Source organism: Pleurodeles waltl, chromosome 1_1 (assembly GCF_031143425.1).
Source record: "Pleurodeles waltl isolate 20211129_DDA chromosome 1_1, aPleWal1.hap1.20221129, whole genome shotgun sequence".
In the NCBI taxonomy this organism is placed as follows: Eukaryota; Metazoa; Chordata; class Amphibia; order Caudata; family Salamandridae; genus Pleurodeles; species Pleurodeles waltl.
In genome coordinates this window covers 213,538,549-213,560,216 of record NC_090436.1, presented here as the reverse complement: position 1 = coordinate 213,560,216, position 21,668 = coordinate 213,538,549, and the positions used below count along the sequence as shown (strand labels likewise).

Sequence of the window (21,668 nt, the reverse complement as noted above, 5' to 3'; positions counted from 1 at the left end):
CTGGCAGGTAAAGGAGCCAGAGGAGCTAAGAAACCATTGTTTGACACAGTAGCAAAGAGAGACACATTCACCCACAACTATCACACTTTTGAAAATGATAGATCTCAAAGTGGCTGGTACTACCACCATGACAGGCTACTTCAAGGTCCAGCCTGAAAGTGATTTCATTGCCACCTATGACCACATACCATTAGGATACCTATGTAACGTTGATGAGATCCTTCTGAATTACTGCTTAAGACAACAAAAGACATAATGCATTTCACCCAAACATCAAGAATACATTTCCCTGATGCAACAAAAACTGACCAGCTACTAACCAGTCTACTGCAAATCAAGAAACCAAGCTAGATATCTAAAGAGTCACGGTTTCCACCTGCGTAACAACATTCAGCTGTAAGTGGATATGCTGAAATACCGCAGATCAGGAGGACATCATAAAGGCTGTGGGATCTGACTTTATAAACCACTGAGTAAACACGAAGAACTGTGGATAACTAGATGCACAAAAAAGCAACCTCTTGGAACACAAGTCAAAAAATAAAGGCCCAAGATCAGGTATTATATGCTGTCACATACAGAGTAGAAAGACTACGGAAGATTGCTGTTAATTCAACAGCAGAATGAACTGAAACAATTCTTCCCACACAAGCCCATCCTCAACTTCAGGCAACTACACAATTTTAAAGGAATTACAGTACAATGCAAATTACCTAACCTATTCAAATAGGATGTTTTAACCTGCCAGCACTTCCAGACTTCGAACACACTCAAGATACCACAAACCGGAAAGGGTTACAAAATACATACGTTTCCTATGCATCTCCAGAAATGTGGCTTAATCATGTGTGTGAATTGCCCCAATGGTTTCTTGTGTGTAGGTTACACAAAGCTAGAACTGCATGAACAAACAAACCACCCACCACCTCAAGAAACTCTAGTACAGTTTGGTGAAAGAACATTTTTTCAGGACCCTACCACAGCTCCCAAAGTCTAAATATTCTGGCACTCCCAAACTAATAAAATAGAAACTGAATAGCAGATTAATTAATTTAAGAGAACACCGAGAAGTGGACTGAATAAGTATTGCAGCTTCATGAATAATTATTATCCCCAACTGTTACATTTCCAACTCTCTCCATTTACCTTTGCAGATGCAGAGGCAGCAACATTCTGGCCCTGGCCCATCATCCAGCTGAATGGATTCTAGCACAACTCTATTTCAGAGGAACTCATCTGATTCATCTGGTATTTCCCCAGTCCTGCCAGCCCTCTATGTGATACCAGGAAAACAGAAGCTGAATAGATTTTAGGTTTTCCCGCTTACCAGTCTCATAGCAGAATACATGAATGACTGGGTCCCAAAAATCCCTCTCTTTCATTCCATTAGTATTACTGAGGCATCAATTGGATTAGTAACCGATTCCACCAGCCTCCAGGAACCACAGGCTCACTGACCTCCAGAAACAAAAGACTTACCACGCGAATGACTGTGCCTAGTTTAGCAGTATTTTATAAGCACTGAGACTGCTAGATGTGTGACTTTACGCAGGTTTTGTCCACAGCAGCTTCCCAAGGAACAATGAGAGAACACTCACTTAGCTTTTTATGTGGCTACATAAAGCGGATTACAGTCTGTTACAGAGTTCTGGAAGTAACACTCTTAGTAGCTCTCCTGCTTTCATCTGCAGACTGCGATTGGCAACTGATACCGGAAAGCCTGCCTACATCGCCACCCTGCAGTGGTTTTGCACCTCAATCTATCATACTGTTGTTGCCCCACACTCAACAACACAAAGTTCTCTTGGATCTTTCCAACATACTCTTGTTGTATACACATTTCAACTGCTCGTTCAGTATCCATGGCCTGGGCTCTTTTTGCTGACATTTGAAACAGCTGCTGTTTCAAATGATTGTACTGTTCCTCTCTGTTCCTTGCCTCAGCATACTCATGAAACTCTTGAACTTTTGAACCATTGCTAGATTTGATTTTGCGCTTCAACATGTTGGACTGGCTGGCAACAGTCCATGAACTTTAGCCCTTCTAATGATCCCCTATTCACTTTGGAATCAAAAACACCACTGACAATATGAACATATGGCAAATTAAATGAACTAAGTCTTGCTGTATTGAGCAGGATTGCTCTTTATATATGCGAGGTTACACACAATTTTTCACTTTGAGAGTTCACGGAGTGATCACAGGAGCACTCAGCACCAATACCTTATGAATAATTTTTAGCATTTCAAAATGTCTCATTTAAAGTTTGTTTATGGGAATAAAACATTTACAACATACGCACTGGCACGATTTCTTTCTTTCTTGTCCGATTCACTATTTTGTTGTCCGACTGAAATTAGTTTTCTAAATAATACCACCTGCAGCTTTTGTTATAATAAACAGACTGCAACATTATCTATGGACTGTGGCTGTGCCAATATTTTGAGGTGTGAACTGGAATGAGGGGCATAAGTGGTAACTGCTTCAAGAGAAACATAAGACTGGCAGTACCATACAACCTCTGAAAGACTAAAGAGGTTTACAACCAGTGGAAGCAACTGAACACTACATCTCTATTGGCAGTGCAGGTAAACATTGAGTCAGTCAAATCTGACTGGATCCTGATCCATTTTCTGGATTTCTGCCACAAACTGTGACACACCCACAAAAGCGATCACATACTGCCAAGACTATCACGGGGCAGGTCATGACCACGACAGTGTCAACAGCACTTTCCTTTTCCATATATCCTTTTACGTTTTTCAAATTACAGTTGATTTCCCTTACTTATTTCTTCTGTTTTGACCCATCCTAACTATCCCTCTCTACCTACCTTCCACTTCTCAGCCCTTCGACGTGTATCAACGTGTGTAGAATTTGCCACGTCGTACTTTAACATATCCCCTACCTGAATAAAAAATTGGGACTAGGATCACTTAGACTAGATCTTCTTTTAGCCATACTTTAGAAGCAGTATTTTGTTAGACTGGAATGAACATACCCCCATTAGGGACATGCAAACATGTTTTATTACATTCAACTGCAGGTCCAATGTCAGCTTTTGGAGTCCAACATTCTCTGCCGGCTTTAATGCTATGTAAGCATAATTGATGATGATTTATAAGATTACAAAAATAATAATAATTGTTACAAAAAAGGAAGACCAATACCCCAACATACACCCACTAACTCATTATTTCGCTGCACCAGAAGCCAATTACCACTTGATAATAAACTCCCCCCCCCCCCCCCAACAGAGGCACCAATGCAATAGGAAGTAGCGCCATCACTAAAGAGTACCCAGTGTAAAATTAAATGTTGCTTTAACCGAGATAGAGTCCCTTATGTAATAAAGAATAAAGATTAGATCCCAAAATCTTGTTCCAGCTTTGGCTCAGTTAGTTTCAAAGTGTCTTTCTCAGGAACCCAATAAGAACTAATTTGCAAAGAGCTCCTTGCTGCCACAGTACAAATATACAAGATATTAACTTTTTAAAGCTCTGGCCCATAAAGTGCTATTTGACCACCTAAGAAAACAAAATATTGGCATATGATAAACTGCTATTAGTTTATATAAATCTATTTTTTAAAAGCTTTTATTTTATTTCCTAATAAAAACAACCAAAACTGAACTCTATCAAAAGCTAGTAACAATAAGCATCACAGACACAATATGAGGAGGTACAAGATGATTCCCTGCCATAAAGGGGCATGAAAATTACAGAGCCAGGTTCCCAGACAACTGAAAGGCGTGGGCCCCAGTAACCTGAGAATCTTCAAGTGGTTTAAAAATAATCCTGTCATTTCCTCCATTTCTTGGTAAATTTCTTTGCACATCCCCTGGTCTTATAGGCTGGTTCCACTGTCACAGTAGAGGTGCCTTCCCTCTAATCCATTCCAACAAAGATGGGACTACCAGTCCCTCCAATGACAGGCCACTTTCCACTTACCCACCAAGAGGCCCAAAGCGATCAGGGTCTTGTCTACCTTGTTGCCATCCTGCCCTGCCTAAATCCCCAGAAGGACACTCCCCCCCGCCCTCCCCCCCACATGAGAAATTCCTCCTCAGAGATATCCACAACCTCACCCAAGACGGGAAATTCCTAGATCATGTGACAAAAAGAGCCCGATGCCCGGCCACACCTTGTACCGTTGGGGATAAGGATCCCACCATATGATAAAATCTGGTGGGAGAGAATTACACTATGAAAATATTTAAACTGTATGAGCCGCAGTCATGCTAACAAATTCACATGCAGTTCTTTTTGAATCTTGCAAATTGTTGTGTACCCCCCCATGCCCTTCATCCATTTGGCTCGAAGAGGGCCTGGAGCATTATCCACCAGTGCTTGATACAGCCCAGCGATGCCCTTATTATCGATCTTTGTCTCATTCAGTTTCGCCTCTAGGGGGCTAAAGTCTGTGAGAGGAATCAGCCTATATTTGTAGCTGTCCAGAGCATGCTGTAGTTGCAGGAATCTAAAGAACTGGGACTTGAATGGGTCATATTCTGCAGGCAAGTTCGTACAGGATTTCATAGGGGACGTGGCCAAGATGTCTGTGGACACTCTAATGGCAACTCATTGTCGGAAGTCTGTCAGTCCGTTCAACACCAGGATCCAATCGCTTGCCCATAGAGGAGTCTCCTCAGTCAGCATCTGGTACCACAATATTGACAGCAGAGAACTGCACTGATGTATCACTGGGCCAGGATTCCCTGCTCCGCATGCTCCTCAGCTTGAGCCAGAAAGTCGGGGCATCTTGGTCCCCAAATAGCCAGTCATTAAATGGAAGCATCTCGGCAGCCCTCTAGTAGGGTTGAAGGTCCAGAATGACCATCCCCTTGCGTATGTTGACTGCACACATTTATTGCAGGCCACTCTCAGAGGGCCCCTATTTCCACAGATAAGAGATGGGGTGGATTTTAGTGTCTTTTGGGTAATGCCTTATTACATACAGGAGTTGAGGGAGGGAGATCATTTTATATTTAAAAAAACCCTGCCCATTATGGAAAGTGGCAGAATTCCCCAGGCTTCCATTTGGGTTTTTAGTTTGCACAATCTAAGCCGGATTTTCAAATTCCAGTCTTCTTCTAGACTGAAATAAATACGGATTCCAAAGTATTTAAATGCCTCAGGCTTGAACTGTAAAGTAGAAGAGGTCTGCAGTGGAAAATGGGCTATGTTTGTGTGGGGGATAATACTCCATTTATCCCAATTTTCCCCTCGGACGCCAGTCCCCACTGCAAATACCAAGAATGTGAATTAATCTCAGGAAAGAGTCCTGGGGCTTTTGCTCATATAGCAGGGACATTGTCAGCATATAGCTAAATTCTGTCTTCCATCCCCCTCTTCAATCAACACTCCATACACGCATGTCTAATCTTATTCACTGAGCCAAGCGTTTCATGACCAAGGAGAAAAGCAAGGGAGAGAGGGGCAGCCCTGCCAACTGCCTTTAGTGATGGAGAAGGGGAGAGAAAGCACTCTACTGACTTGGACTCGGGTCAGGGCTCTGGGGTATAATGGATGTAAGTAGGCCCGAAATATGGGTCTAAAGTTCATACGTCCTATGATCTGGAATAGGAACGACCAGGCCACTGTATCAAAAGCTTTTTCAAAGTCCAATAAGGACCAAGGCAGATAGTTCTGGTAATATGTCAATGTTGTCCAGAACAATATTGAGACCCTAATGCAATTTCTGGTGCCTGTGTGTGGAAGGAAACTATTGTGATCCCCGCCAATCAGTTCCCAGGAATGAAAAAATAATGATTTATCTTGTTAGTGGACGTTGGGTATACTGGAATAAAGCAACATATATCTAAATTGCATGGCTCTCAGTTTTATTTAGAGCCAAGCTGAAAAGAATTCCACCACTGCTGGACTTTCGTGATGTAGTTCTGGAAAATGACAGAAGACAAACATTCTGCTCATGATTCCAACAACCCATCATGAAATATAATATTATGGCCTAAATCAGTAGGGCAACCACATCTCTCCAAATTGCCTTCATATTCTAGCATCCGATGGAGTGCTGCACCAATTTACACTTGACCCACATGAAACACCCCTGCACAAGGGGGGGGCTTTTCATCTGCCTGGCAATTTATGATTAGGCAGGTCTGCACATCAGCATAGCAGTTTTAAACCCGCTGCCTAAACAGAACTGCAAGCCATCTCTGAATAAGGTGCCTCCTATCCAAGACTGAGTCCCTGAATGGCACAACAAACATGAAGTTTGCTGTTGTTTCGTACTAGGACATGAAGACCCTACCGAGTTACAGTGGTCCAGCCTCTACATTCTCCCATTCACTCTATCCATTTAACTGGCTGTTGTGGCACCCAAACCTCGTCAGACAGCATCTATTTCATAAATAGAGACAGCCCTCTAAACATATTGTCTTGCTGTCTTTTCGCCTTCACTAGGCCAACCTGAATCACATGAGCCCTAATCCCAGATAATACAATATCCACACATCTCCAAATCCTCACAACCCTTGATTTTCTCCCTCACCTTGCTTGTCAGGTGCCCAAGGCATGCCTGTGAGGGATTTGAAATATACACCTCATAAAGGCTACCACCAACGCCATCCTAATGCCCTAACCCCATGTGATTGATAAAGACCCTAAAGCTAGTCAGGCGCCTCTGCAGACTACTCTCACACCAAGTTTAGTCCCTGTACCCTGACAATCAGCCGGCAAGACTGCACCGGTCTATCTTCCTTTCTCAGGATCTTCAACTCAATCTCTCAAGACCTTAAAATCACATCACACAGGCTATTAGCAAAAGGTAATGCATTATAAAATCCAGAAATAAACAATTATAATCACATTGCAGCACTCAAACTATTCTTGAGTGATTCATTGATCTATGACGATGGACAGCAAAGTTACAAATCCCTTTTTCCATACTGCAACGGGGAACATGGTGCTTTAAAAATAAACACACTAAAAAGAAATTTCCCAGCAGAGCATCACATGTAATGTTCAGGAGGCATACACTGAAAAAGAGCAGTCTCCCAATAATGTTAAAATTGGCATCGACCCCATATCCCCAGAACAGTGCCCCTGAAAACATACAAATCATGTCTCAAGCAGAGCTCCCAATGCAATATTGATTAGCACCAATCCAGTAAGAAGTCCCCGAGGCAGATATTGTCACAAGGGCAGGAACACTGAACTGTTAAAAAGCCTTAGCAGATCATACTGTGTATGACTGAGGAGCACAATACAAAGGAAAATGCCTCTACCCACAAACTTGCTCATTTAAATGTACAAATCTACATTATTTGCCACCCAAACATGTAATATAAGGGAGCCCAACATAAACAAAGCATCTGGTGAAATGAAGGTGTCATGTCCAAAGCAGACTACCCCATGTGGTTGAGGATCCTCACCTCTAGGGTACGCCTTTATATAATATGTGTATGTGGTACTTGTAAAGTGTGATCCTAGTCAAGGGAGGCAGAGTATTATACAGTGTCAAAGGCAAAGATAGTCAATGAGTGACTGGAAGGGCCAATAGTGTTAAAGTGTTGTTCTACAGAACAGCACGGCTGAAAACATTAGGGATATTTCATCATGGTAAGGACACCAGGCAACATATTGAGAAAAAAAAAAACTAGTATGGATCTCCATGAAAAGGAGAGGGGCAAACGACAATGTAACAGATTGCGCTTTCGCCAGCCATCACTCAGTATAATATTGAGAGACCTCATCCACAACAGAACACCAATGTTAAAGAAGCCCTATTCAAAGCTTACCGCCTATGCAACCTTATGGGTTCCGACATTTAGAAGAGAATCCTAGTAATACTTTAGGAAGGGGCACCAGATGCCCTGGATTTCCACTGTCTCTCACTGTTTTCAAAGGTCTGCCCAGCGCCTTGACACTTTTCTTAATTTTAAATACAAGTACTGGTTTTAGGAAGAAGGTTGAGTGATCCCAAGCAACAGCACTGCAACTGTGAATTTGTCCTCACTTTCACGGACACCTTTTGAAGACTGGAACAACTCAAGTAACAATTTTTGTGTCAGGGAATGCAGCTGGTGGATAGCTGGAGCTACAGTTCATGCTCCCAGCAGAGAAGGGGACTGGTGGGCATGGAGGGGGTAATGCCATGCTGCAATAGTGCATACTTAAAAAATGAAGCCTTTTTGTAAATTAATGCTTGAAAGGAACAAAAGTATTAAACTTTCAGAACGAGTCTGCGCTGGGCACAGCTAAGCTGGATACACCTCATTCATAAAACTTTACTTATCAAGGGGTTAAGCGTATTCTCTGGATAAAGGCAGCTTAAATGTAAAAAAAAATAGCTGAGCTTTAGTCTGTGAAAAATGGTTTTGAACTGTACCCTTCAGAACAGCTTTCAGGGTGTTTTATGGTCACTGCCACAGATTGTATGTGTGTATACACACACACACGTGTGTGTGTGTGTGTGTGTGTATTCACTTGAAAAAAAACATAGGTTAAAGTGGAGTTAGGTAGAGGCCTCCAAAAAAAATGTTTTTAAAAAAAACACTGAAATCAACCAGTTATACAGAAATGACCTAAGTATAACTTGCACAGCATAGATGTCACATGTTATCAGTGATGTAATGTGGGAGACCGTAAGCAGTGCAAGTTATATTTAGGTCAGTTAAATGTAACTTGGGGAATGTCAGCTTTTTTTGTTTTTAAACGTTAAGTGTTTATATTTGGAGACCTACTGTTAGAAATTTGGTCTTGAGTTGGCTGAGGCATGCACCCTGACCACAATCCTAGCCAGGGTAAGTCAGATACACACACTTCAAATTAACCTGTGCTCTCCCTCTTGTAGCTTGGTGCAGAGCAGGCAGGCTTAACTTAAGAGGCAATGTCTAAAGTATTTGTGCAGCACACAAAGATAGCAACCTACTGAACACCACAAAAAAAGGACTCCACACAGGACTGGAAAAATAGAGGATATTTATCTGAGTTGTATAAGACCAAAACAACAAAGATCCAATTTACTAAAATAAGGGCTATTCACTTTTCAAGATTTCAAATGCAGTGCTTTCGCTGGGACTCAGAGTATTTATGGTAATTTGGTGAAAGCCTTAAGTATTGCTGTTTTGAAGATCGATGCATGGAAGTCAACTACAGCCCTATTGGGGCGGTATTGCAGATATGTGTAACATGTAGGTATCCCCTGTGGCGAGGAGCGCTGCATAACGACGCCAGGACCTCTCAGGTCTACGTTAAAACAAGGAATTGCACCGCTGTGGGCTGGACCAAATAAAGTACCTGGTTAAAGCAGCATCAACTTGGAGAGCAGTGTCAGGCTGAGGCGCAGGTGCATACAGCACGTCGCAGTTGCCAGGGCAACCAGGAAGTGCACATCCAGCAGCACGCATGGAGATCAGCAAAGGAGCACCCAACACATCAGAGTGGTTCTCATAGACCAGACGGTCTCGTCGGGTGCAGGATGCAGTGAAGCCCCGCACTCACCAGAAGAATCACAAAAGAAGGGAAGGTCTGCTTCTCCCGAAGAGGGGCAATTATGCGCTGTACTCCAGCTGATCAGTCAGGAATGCTCTCCCAAAGCAGAGAGCAGTACATGATGAATGATGTGGCAAGTTCGGTTTAAGCCACTCACTGGGTCTTTTATGTCACTGAGACCTCAGGGAAGAACAGGGGAAAAGCCAGCAAGCCCTCTGAGTCACTCTGGGGGTAGTCCTTGGTTCCCCTTTTGGCAGGGTAGAGGTCAGCAGGCCTCAGGGCAGCAGTACATGGGAACTGTCAGGCACAGAAAAGTGGCAATCCTTTCAGCACAGCAGCCTTTACTCCAGCAGAGTTTCTTTCGGGCCAAAAAAGGCACCTTTTTTTTTTTTTTACAGTGGGGTCAGAGCCACAGTACTTATACTAAAAAAGTGCCTTGACAAGGGGGTGACTTCAAATGATCCTTCTGAAGTGCGCAGGTCCCCCTTTCAAACCAGTCCTGGCTCCAGACATCAGTTGGGAGTATATCAGCCCTTCGTGCGAGGACAGGACACAACCTATTGACCTGTAAGGTGTGAACAACCTCTCCCTGCCCAGGAAATCTATCAGTATGTAGATGAATGCAAAAGTACCCCCGTCACATCCAGCCCTTCCTGTGGTGTGACTGTCTGGAAATTATGCACAAAGTGCAACTGTCACTTAGCCCTAGATGTGGATTGGAGTCAGGCTGCAAAGCACAGAGTTATAAGCACAGAGAAATAGCCACTTTCTAAAATAGTAATGTAAAATCAAAATTACACCAATAAGCAGGATTTCTCACTTCCAGTCCAAACAGGGCAACGCCACTCCTTTCAGATCAGAAATTATCACTTAAGAGTACATAAGAGAATTTCCAATGCTAACCTACGAGAGAAGCAGCCCTCACAGTAGTGAAAAACGAAATGGGCTGTTTGTCACTATTAGGGCATGGAAAACCTAAAGGTGCATGCCCTTGGCAAGTAGTTTTAAATGCCACGTCAGGGTAGCAGTACACTGCGCACACAGGTTTGAAAGTCTACTTCTGGGGGGGGGGGTGCAATCAGCGCTGCAGGCCCACTATTAGCATTTAATTTACAGGCCCTGGGTATATGGTATACCACTTTACAAGTGGCTTATAAGTAAATTAAATATGCCAAACGTGTCAAAACCAACCATACCATGTTTTAGGAGAGACAGCACATACACTTCAGCACTGATTAGCAGTGGTAAAGTGCCCAGAGTCCTAGAGCCAACAAAAAGGTTTAAAAAAAAAAAAAAAGGGATAGGAGGAAGAAGGGGATAACTCTGCTGAAAGGGTCATTTTCAACACCTACATATACATCAGTCATTTTTTTAAGAAAAAAAACTTCAAGAGCTTTTTTCCCTCTACATAAATTAAAGTTTTACTACTTTACTTATGTATGTACAACTCCACTTTCACCTTTTTTCCAGTGAATTTCTGTTTTTTATTTATTTTTTTTTTTTACAAAAAGGTAAGATCTTATAACCACATGGCTGTAGCCAACTCTCCGTTGTAGCCAGTCAACCGGTCAGCCACGCACGGCTGGCTGCCAGTCCTCTCACCCCAACAAAGGCAACCAGGTCAGAGTGCCCCTATCCTGCCCACTCATGTGCTCTTTGAAAAATTACTTAAGGAAACTGGGACCCGGTCAGTGTGTTCTATAATGGGGGGCTGCAACATTTTTTTCTTCATGGTGCGACCCGTCGATCAGACGGACTCCTTGGTACCCTGGAACCGCTGGGCCCTCCAGTACCAACTAGGCCGACGGGGAGGGGCTCAAAAGCCAATCTAAAAACTTTTTTTAAAAACAAAAAACAGATAGTCCTATTTTTCACCCTTACTTTCTCAAAAGACATCTGACCAGATTAACACCAATCACAAAACACGATTTATGGGTAAAGCCCTCCTCAGATACGCTGGCTGGGAGATCCCGGTCAACTTTCTACGTTCGGACGTAATCTCTTTTTTTGAGATTTTCTTCACCGGGATGAACCTGCAAATCAGGCCAGGTCGCGGTTAAGGCAAGCCTGCTAGTTGCCGCGGCGGGTAAGTCCCTCTATGAAGCTTTTTTTTCAAAAGTTCTCCAAACTCCTCGATTTTCTCCCAGATGTTCCTTTAAGGTTCTTTTGGGGTCCACAGCTCACCCCAAGGTTCCAGAAGCTCTGCGATTATCCTTGGGGGTGTGGACTACAACTCCCAGAATGCACCTGGCGCAAACTCCTTTTTGGCCACTGGACAGTGGTCAGCTGGTTGATTTCTTCAGGAGTTGGTGCAGGGGACTCTGGTTAGCAATTGTTCACCTGTAGCAAACAGGGAGTCCCTCCTTGAACCAGTTGAAGCCAGGCAAAGTCCTTCTTGCGGTGAAGCCCAAGTGTGCACCTGATGCAGTCCTTCAGAGTGCAGTTTCCATGTGCAGGACAGGGGTCCAGCAAGGCAGTCCTCCTTTGGTTCTTCCTTGTTGAAAACTGATGGGGATCTGAGGTGTGGGTGCAGGTCTGCCAGTTTTATCCTTGCTCCTGGGTGAAAAACAAGGGGGTCCTGATTCTCCAATCAGGTGCAGGGTCCTTCCCCCTGTGATTACCACTTCCTGGGAACTGTGGCAAAAATCAATCCCAGGAGGCAACATTCTTCAAAAATCCATTGTGGCTGAAAGTGGTTTTTGGAGGTTACATCTGGCTGAACCCACCCACTGGTGTGGCTAAAAATCATAAACACACCCCTCTCCTAATCTAATCAAGGGGGCACCTAGTTGTCTGGGGTTGCAGGATGCGGGGGTGTTGCTGGGTTGCTCCGAAAGTCCTTCTCTGCCTTTGAAGACCAGTTTGGCAGCCCTCCCCCTTCCTGCCTCACCATCTGCTGAGGGGAGATCTCCTCCCACAGGCACATCTCTTTGTGTGAAGCCAGGCCACTTCACACCTCATCAAGACAGCCTGGCCAGGCTGCCAGAGGCTGGCCACCCAGAGTACAGGAGCAAAAACAATGCAGGGCTGAAGTTGGCAACTTTTCAGGTAAAGTTTAAAACTCTTTACCTGAACAAGTTACATTAAATCCAACAACTGGAAGTTGTGGGATTATAACAAATAATTACCAAACTCTTTGTATCTGTCACTTTAGGGGACTTTTAAAATTAAAATAAAAAGTCTCCCCATTCTAGCCTATGAAGGCCATTCACTACAATGAGGGAAAAACAAATGTGGCTGTTTTTACCTCACCAGGGCTTATAAAACTATTTTTATATGGTCCCTGCTTATAGTTACATAGCCTCCAGCCCTAGGGGCACACCTTAGGGGTGACGTATATGTAAATATAAGGTAGTTTAAGACTTTGGAACTACTTTTAATTCCAAAGTCGAATTTGCATATAACTTTAATTTAAAAGCAGCCTGCAAGGCAGGCCTGCCTTTAAAATGACACTGGGTACCTCAGCAGTGCACCTATGGGTGCACTACCTATGCTGTGGTCCCTAAACCTACATTCCCTACCATATGCTAAGGACTTATAGTTAGGCTGACTTAGCCAATTATAATTAGCCTAATTTGCATAGCCACTTTACACAGAGTACTGGCCCTGGGACTGGTAAGCAGTACCCAGGGCACAGCCAAGAGTCCGTAACCACCATTACCTGTCCAAAAAGTGTGGGGGTGACCAGGGCAAAAAGGGAGTACTTTTCTACACAAAAACACTATTCGGATGGAAACTGTGGCTTATGCATACCTAACTATACATATTTGAAAAACGCATATACACACAGTACTTTCCTATATGGATTTTCAATTTTCATTGTCACCCTTTACCTCTACTTTTGTTTGGCCTCTGGTCACCCTAATTTTAGAAAGTACTGTCCCAAAAAGCATAATTACAGCCCCATCACCAAGAGTCGTAGACACAAACAGCACTGCACACAGAAGTGCAAAGCTTGAAATATTATGGATATCCGGTTCATCGGCGGATGTATAAAAGAAACATTATATGCTCCCATTAGATAACATCATGATGACCTAAAAACCCAATCTGCAATTAAGTGCCCCGAGTAATAAGGAATGTTCCCTCCAAGCACATCCTCGCGCCTAATACTAGATCATCCCATTCCCAGCTGATCACTCCATGCAAAGAACGTCTTCCTAGACAACAGTAATAAATTATGTTTTATCACCCCATGTAAATTAAATAACCTAGTTTTCTGCAGATTATGCCACGTAACACAAGTTGCTACATGCACTGTATTTATAAGATGCAATCGCCCCGTCCCATAGAGATCGCCCGCGTAATATCAAGGAAACCAACGCCCGCGGACAGTAGTTTAGGAATATTAAAGATCTCCGACAAAAGTTAATGGCGGGATTGGAACATGCACACACACTGCTCCCGCCTTCTCGAGTCCGCCTTTACCTTTGCATCTTTCCGACGCCCGATCGCGCTTGTACAACCTACAATTTCCCTTCCCGCTCCAGAATGAAACAAACTAGCACAGATCCAACTCGCCCGCGCACGCAAACGTGACGTACGCCTTAGACTAGGCTATACAGTCTTTAAAGTCTGGAACAACACGGCGGCCATCTTACAATGCTGCAGGTCGTATTTTCTCTAACGCAGGTGAACGATTCCGATGAAAACATGTTGTATACAGGTTTGCAAAATGGCAGCCTGCATGTACTTAGATTTCTCGATCACATTGTAAGAGTTGAACTGCAATTATAACAACAACAAAACGCCAGCAATGCATGTGTTTTTTCCTTTTAATGTTTACTAGGAGGTCCTCGGCGCATGATTGACGTGATAATGATTGCCGCGTGAAGAAACGTTTACATTGAAGTGAGGGTGTTAATCACCTTTATAGGCTTTTTCTGCGGCCATCTTGCAATGGGCAAGAGTTCGGCATAATAAATCAGATAAACTAGGTTGTTTACATTGTAAAACACATCCATCTTTTTATATTTCACCTGATATCATCATCATTCTTTGGCACAGTACAGCTTAGTTCATTTATACAATTCCTTAATCTCTTATTGCGTTTCTTCAGTGGGGTCATTTTACTACTAACACATATTTCTTTACGTGCTCTGGTTTGTAGAGCTGTCGAGTTTCATAGGGCTGCTAGTGCAGGTGTTTTAATAATAATTATTAATGAGCGTTCATGTATTCTTAATAATAAGTTTGTGTAGAAAATAAAATAACAGAAAAAAAATGCACACATTTCAAAATGTGATTATGAAGAATGGCCACCAATGTTAACGAAATGTATTAATGATTTAATATTGTGAAATGTTGAGTATATGTTTGACTAATGTAGTGCTATGACATATTAAGGGTTATGCAGTATGCTTTAGCTTTATTAATTGTAGGCCTTAATTTAGCAAATGTCATGGCCTACTTGCCAGGCCTCATGTAAAAGCTGTATTTCTTAACGTTTGATAAAATAGGTGTCCAAGAGAGTTAAACTGTGATTTTCCATTTTACATTATGTGCTTGTATCTGAAGCTTGCTTCTCATGAGAACCGACTGTTAGCGGATGATGTTTCTATTAAGTTAATATTTTGTGTGTAATGTGTGTGAGACCGACTTTCTCAGGAGAAGAACAATGGAGATACTGACTGGAGTAGAAGCTGCAACAATATTGTTACCTGACAAGCCGGATGATGAGGACATTGCAAGACAAACAAATCAATGACATGTGAATGGAGTAATAGTAAAATTCATAGATTTGGAATTTTAGTTTTATTGGACAAAGTGTGAACATGCGATTAACTGACCAATAGGGATTTGAGAAGTAGTTTTAGTAGTTTTGACTTAAAGGGACTGCACTGAGAGAAGACAATTCATTGCCCATTTTCTTGCTCTCCGAACGGTCAATATTTCCCTATGTGACTTGACAAGAGATGTGCTTAACTTTAATGCTTAGAGGCTTTGCGTTTTCTGAACTTTGATGATGAATCCTGATGCCTTGCTGATTGACTGATGTCCTGAAGATGAAGACTTACTCTGCTTTGCTGATCCACACTGAGGATAGGTATTATGACCTAAACTGTTGATTATTATGCATATTTGCTTTTTCTTTCTAGGTACCAACTGCATTGTTTTGATAGAGCCATAGTTAGATTTTTTTCCAAATTTGTGTTACTAAATTGTTTTGCATGAAGCCCAACATGCTGATGCTAATCTGGTGTTAGTTAAGGAACCTTACAAATCACGCTAATAAGAATTAATGCTTGATGAATTTCTCTGCTAAACTTGATGTATGTAATAACTTTGACGCAGTTGACTCTGTTACTGATTTGCACCATAACCTTAGAATATGTTGTAGTTGTAGTTCAAGCTTTGATTAGATTACGTTTCATCCGCCGCTTTGGACAGCCAGTATTGTTTCTGTATGTGTTTCATTTGATATTGAGATTAATCTACATGACCTTAGAATTGTTAATATAGGGAAATAAATATTCTAATTTTTACTAAAAGGTGTGGTTATTCATGACTGAAAGGTCATCGTGTGTGATAGTTACTGACTCCATTGATTATTGATGTTATTGATTGATGTTGATTATTGCTTATTGTGTATTGATCATTGATTACGTACTGGAGCTATGGTAAGAACATCTTAATTGCGAGTCAAAAGATTCATCAACCTATTCGCGTCCCCTTGTAAGTTTACTTATTAAGGTCAGACGCGCTAACAGAGACACATTGAGGATTTTATCCACCAAAAGTTGTCTTTGCTTTTTGGAACTTGTAGTTCACTTTATCCAAATATAGAAGACTCAATTCACACATGCCACCATTTTAGAAGAATAAAGTGAGAGATTTTGAAAAAAGAAATTGGGGAAATCAGTTTTCCCCATTAATTTCTATTGAAGCAGATTCAATTACAGTAGGGAGACAGCTCAAATAAAGTGATTTTTGGCTTAAAGAATCGGGAGTCCATCACCAGAAGCGGGTCTATTGGCATGTATTCTCCATTCCCAAAATGAAAAGAGAAAATCTGATCTGAATGAGTTGTTTACGCATAAACCTGGGAACTGGGAGCTTTGTATCTATTGTCTTCTAGACACCAGGGTCCTCATTATGAACATGGCGGTCCGTTCCGCGCCGCCGGAGGTAGAAACCGCCAACAAAGGAGCGGGCCGGACCGCCAAATAATGAACCAAATGAAAGACAGGCATACCGCAAACCACCCACCGCCAGCAGAGGAGTGGCGATGATGACAGCAGAGTCCACCCACAGGCCGACAGAGAGGCCTAACCCGCCCATCAAATAATGAACCACCAGTCCGCCGCCAGTTCCGTGGCAAAGCCAGGCGGAAATTAACCAAATATAAGGAAACACTCAATGGAGGGCCACACAACGCGCCGAAGCAGACATGGATAGAGAGCTGCAGATCATGCCAGCCCTGATCCTTGCCATATACCTCCATGACAGAAACCGCAGACGAAGACGACGACGCTAAGCACCGCAACTTACTGAACAAGGGAAAAAAAGGGCACCGTCACATACACACCCACCATGCTATGCCCCCCCAACCCTTCACATCAGCACCCGTCATACACCCCACAGCAAGAGGTACTTACCCGACACAAGGCTAATCCAACTTGACCATAGTACATACAAATGTCCCACACCCATTAACAATGAAACTAAAGACCAGGGTTCGACAGCGTGCCGCCAAAACACAGGCGACACAGAAACTTTAATGTGAAGCTCACAGAGCCAAACAGTCCAAACAGGGTCAATGGCCAGTCCGTATGGCTACAATTGCCATGGGCCACAATGGACCCAACCTGACTCCCACAAGTGCATGGTACTCCACCTAATGGGGCAACATATGGGCATCCAGGCACCTCATGGAACGGGGGTGGGGGGTGGTGGGGTGGGGATTTGCGACGGGGGTGGGCCTTGGGCTTTCGTTTGGAAGGCGGGGGTGGGTTTGTCCTTTGAAGGGGGTGGGGGCTGTTTAGATCTGGTGGAGCTAGATGGACTCGGCTCAGTCTGGCCCTTTTTTTTTAATCTGGGGAAGGGGCACAGGAATGTGAAGGGTTTGACAGGGGTGGGCTGTGATGTGGAAGGAGTGGAAAGGGCAAGGAGGTGAGCACGTTTGGGGACAAGACGGTGTGGGCCAGTGGGTTGGAAGAGGTGAGAACGGGAGAGGAAAAGTTTCTTCGGAGCAATTGTGGTGGTCCTGGATGAGGGCGTGGGAGTGGAGGCAGAGGCACTGGATGTATGTGGTGTAGGGGTGCGTGTAGTGGGTGCAGATGACTGGACAGTATGCTGTGGTGTGGTGGATGTCTGATGGGTGGGTGTCTTTGTGCGTTTGTGTGTTTTGGGAGGAGGGAGGGTGGACACAGTTGGAGAAGACAGACAGCTAGTGTGGATGTATGTTGTGTGGGTATCTGCAAGTCTGGTGAGTGTTGTGCATGTGTCAACTACAGTAGTTGTGGTGAGTGCAGGTGTGGTGTATGGGGTGCATGTATGGATGTCTGCTATTGTGGTGAGTGCAGTAAGAGGAGCAGCAACAGTGACTGAAGGTGCAGTGCATGAGGGTGTGGATGTAGAGGGGACAGACAGGAAGGCGGAAGAGGTGGACACACTGGGGTAAGTGGATGTTGTTCTGTGAGCATGTGTCTGTTGGCTGTGTAAATGCTTGTAGTGGGAGGTGTGGTGCTTGGGTTTTGAAGTGTGTTTCTTGTGTGTTGAAGCGCTTGACTGCGTGTCTGAATGTGTGCCTTGGATGGCTGAAAGGGGTAGAGGAGGTTGGAGGGGGGACGGAATGGCCAGGGAAACTGGCTGCCGTCCGAGAGGAGGCCAGAGCCTGAAAAGATCTCTGTAGGGCAGACAGAGCACTGTGAATGCCATCCAGATAGGCATTTGTCTGCTGCACCTCTGATGCTAGCCCCTGGATGGCATTGACAATGGTTGTCTGCCCTACAGAGATGGTTCTCAGGAGGTCAATAGCCTCCTCTGTGAGGGCAGCAGGGCTGACTGGGGCAGGGGAGGAGGTGCCTGGGGCGAAGAAGACGCCCACCTTTCTTGGTGGGCGGGCACGGGCAACTCGGTGGGGAGCAGAAGGGAGGGCGGTGATGGAATGGGGGTGGCAGAAGATGTCACGGTAGTGGTGTGGCCACTAGGGTCCGCCACCGCCGGGGAGCCCCCATCGGAGGAGGTCTCAGTGTCACTATCTCCTGTGGTAGTTGCTTCCCCTGTGGAACTCCACTCACCCTCCCACCCACTGGTCCCCTGGGCGTCAGTTGTCTCTGCCTCTGAGGATCCGCGGGCCGCTGCCTTCCCACTTGCCAGTGCCTCAGCTCCCTCGCCAGATGTTGATGTACCAAACCAACACAAGAGAACAGGGATGGGGAGACAAAACTGGAGAGACACTTGTAAATAGCTGAATGGAGGTACATAATGGCCAGACATACACCCACCCAGAAGACACACCCAACAGGCAGCATCGTTCACTATGCCCATGGCCATGCCCCCGACTACTGACCAGAGTACTGCTCTACACCCATCCCCGGGAATACCTAAGGAGACGACGTATGGGAGACCTGACAAAGACACCCTTACACCCTTTGGGGACCATAAAGTAGATGGACACCAGTCAAAGTCCCTGCCTCTAAGCAGCATGAACCCTAATGCACACCCAGACATCCTTACAGACTGAAGTATGTGAAATGAGTACTCACCCCCTTGTGACTGTTGTGCAGCCTTCAAGCGCGCATCCAGGTCTGGTACGCCACCGCCAGGATCCGTTGCATGAGGGGGGTCAATGCCCGATGGGCACCCGTTCCACATTGGGAGGACTTCCCCAGCTGGGCTTCACTGATTTTACACACTCAGCGCCACAGGTCCTCCCACCTCTTTCTACAGTGGGTTCTCCGCCGGTTGTAGACCCCCAAAGTCCACATGTCCTTGGCGATGGCATGCCAAAGGGCCCTCTTCTGGTGGGCGCTGACCTAAAAGGGCGACACAGAAATGCAACACAGAGGTCAGGCACTTGCACAATAGGAACAGCTGGCTAATTGTCCACTATGAGACGGACAGTACTGTCAGACATACAGGACATACGCAAGCAGCATGCCATGTACCATGGCCCATGCAGGCTCAGAAGTGCACACATATGTCCAATCAACACCATCCACTACACACACACAGTGCCCCCCAAACCCAGACTCACCTGTACCTCTGGCGGTCCGTACAGTTTTGCGTACAGGAGCAGGACCCCGTCCACTAGCTTCTCCAGTTCCTCCTGGGTGAAGGCCGGGGCCCTTTCCCCTGCAACATGAGGCACATCCATTGCCAGAGGCAGGCCACAGCAGTACACACAGTGGAGTACCTGTCCGCACGAGATCAGGGAGTCAAGTGAATAAACGATGATGAACGCGCATACGTTCCGCAGCGGTGTGCACCGTCACCGCTGGCGGTGATCATGGTACGCCAGGATTCCCCATTGGCATCCATGTTAACCAATGAGGGTGTGAAAGGCGTTAAAAATCGCCTTACGCTGTGACGTCAACCGCTAGTGGTATGAGGTCACTTCCACAACAAAAGGGCAGAATTACAGTGGGCAGACATTTTGCCATGACCTACGCATCTAAAATAAAATACTTCTCACAATGCAGACCCTACTAGCCACATGAAGCACCTAGACCTCTGTCCATTCAGTATTATAGCACACATGAAATACACTGTTCCCTCCTTGTGATGTACATGTATATCTGCCAGGTAGCAGTTAATGTAGAGACACTACAATGAACAATGCAGTGCACAAATGATGACAAGTGTGCCTATGTATGTGTCTTCATCACACCTTTTTGAAACCCCTCGTAGGTACCGACCCTTGTGGCGAGGAAGGGCACCATCGGTGTACACCACTTGTGGATAAGAGGACCATGGTGGAGCATCAGATCATAATCACTTACAGACTTATACGTGCAACAATTCAGGAACTTTGTGCTTTACTGGATCCTGCACTAACTCCGGGAAATCGTAATCAGCATGCCATACCAACTGAAGTGCAGGTGCTCTCCGCACTCCATTTCCTGGCCATGGGCTCATTTCAAGTGACAGTGGGCATGGGTGCTGGATTTTCACAGCCAATGTTCAGCATGGTACTGACAAGATTTCTGAATGCATTTGTATGACATCTGTAGTCCTATGTGAGGTTTCCCCAAAGTACTGACCTCCCTGCCATCAAGTCTGAATTCTATGCCTTTGCCAACATACCCCATGCTATAGGTGCCATTGATGGCACCCACATACCGATCATACCCACTCCATGAACATCCAATTGGTATGGACTGCAAACCAGTACATCTCACATGTGAATGCCATGTTCCCAGGTTTAGTCCATGATTCCTTTGTGTTGAGTAACAGTAGTGTGCCACAGAAGATGGAACAACTCCAAGAGGACAGAGGGTGGATCATAGGTAAGTGTGCCAATGTGTACACATATGCCCAAAATCCTGATGTCTAAATCTTTGTAATCTGATTTGACTAATGTATTCACAATCTGATTTAAAGGGTATATTTGTTTTTTCAAACTGTGTCTTTATTTATATGCATTATTCTTATTGAATGTCTAAAAGTGTTGATGTTGCGTAGATTAAACTTGTTTCGTAGATCTGGTCAACCTATGGTGTTCATTTACCTTGAAAAGTTGATTTTGCTAACTATTTACGTGACTTTGGCTTGTGGTTATAAAATAAAGCTTAGAAACATTTATTGATTGGAGTTTACTTCTTTGACTAAGTGGGTCATGGTGTTTAAATTTTTTGTTGGGTTTTAAATTGATTGTGTGTGGTTACCACACTCTCCACTGGGTCCAAAGATCCCATCGACCTCAAGGGAAGTGTTTTCGAATCCTGCGAAAGATGAGAAAAACACGTCAGCTCGAGGAAGGCATTTTTGAAAAACAAGGAAGAGTTACACTGTGGAAAACATTTGGGCGGTCATTATGAACACGGAGGGAAACACCGCTGACTGCCGTGGCGCGGTGAACAGAATCCCGCCATTGGCAGTGAATGAAAACTCGCCATATAATGAATGAAAATTCCAACCCCGCCAAAAATCACCAAACCACCACTCCCGCCATGACCATGTTGGCGGAAATCCCGGACCTCCCCACCCCACCCCACCCGCCACCGCCAAGCACACCTACATCCCACCCTCCAAATAATGATGCA

The 21,668-nt window shown here is 44.5% G+C and overlaps 1 protein-coding gene across 1 annotated transcript in view; it reads right to left on the bottom strand.

Annotated features, from left to right (window-relative positions):
• Positions 1-13,997, bottom strand: part of SKP2 (S-phase kinase associated protein 2) — a 62,025-nt gene extending 48,028 nt beyond the window's left edge. Inside the window, exon 1 of the mRNA XM_069221003.1 lies at positions 13,888-13,997. Coding sequence (XP_069077104.1) covers positions 13,888-13,895 — 8 coding nt within the window. The 5' untranslated portion in view covers positions 13,896-13,997. The remainder of the gene's footprint in view (positions 1-13,887) is intronic.
• Between the last annotated feature and the right edge of the window lie 7,671 nt (positions 13,998-21,668).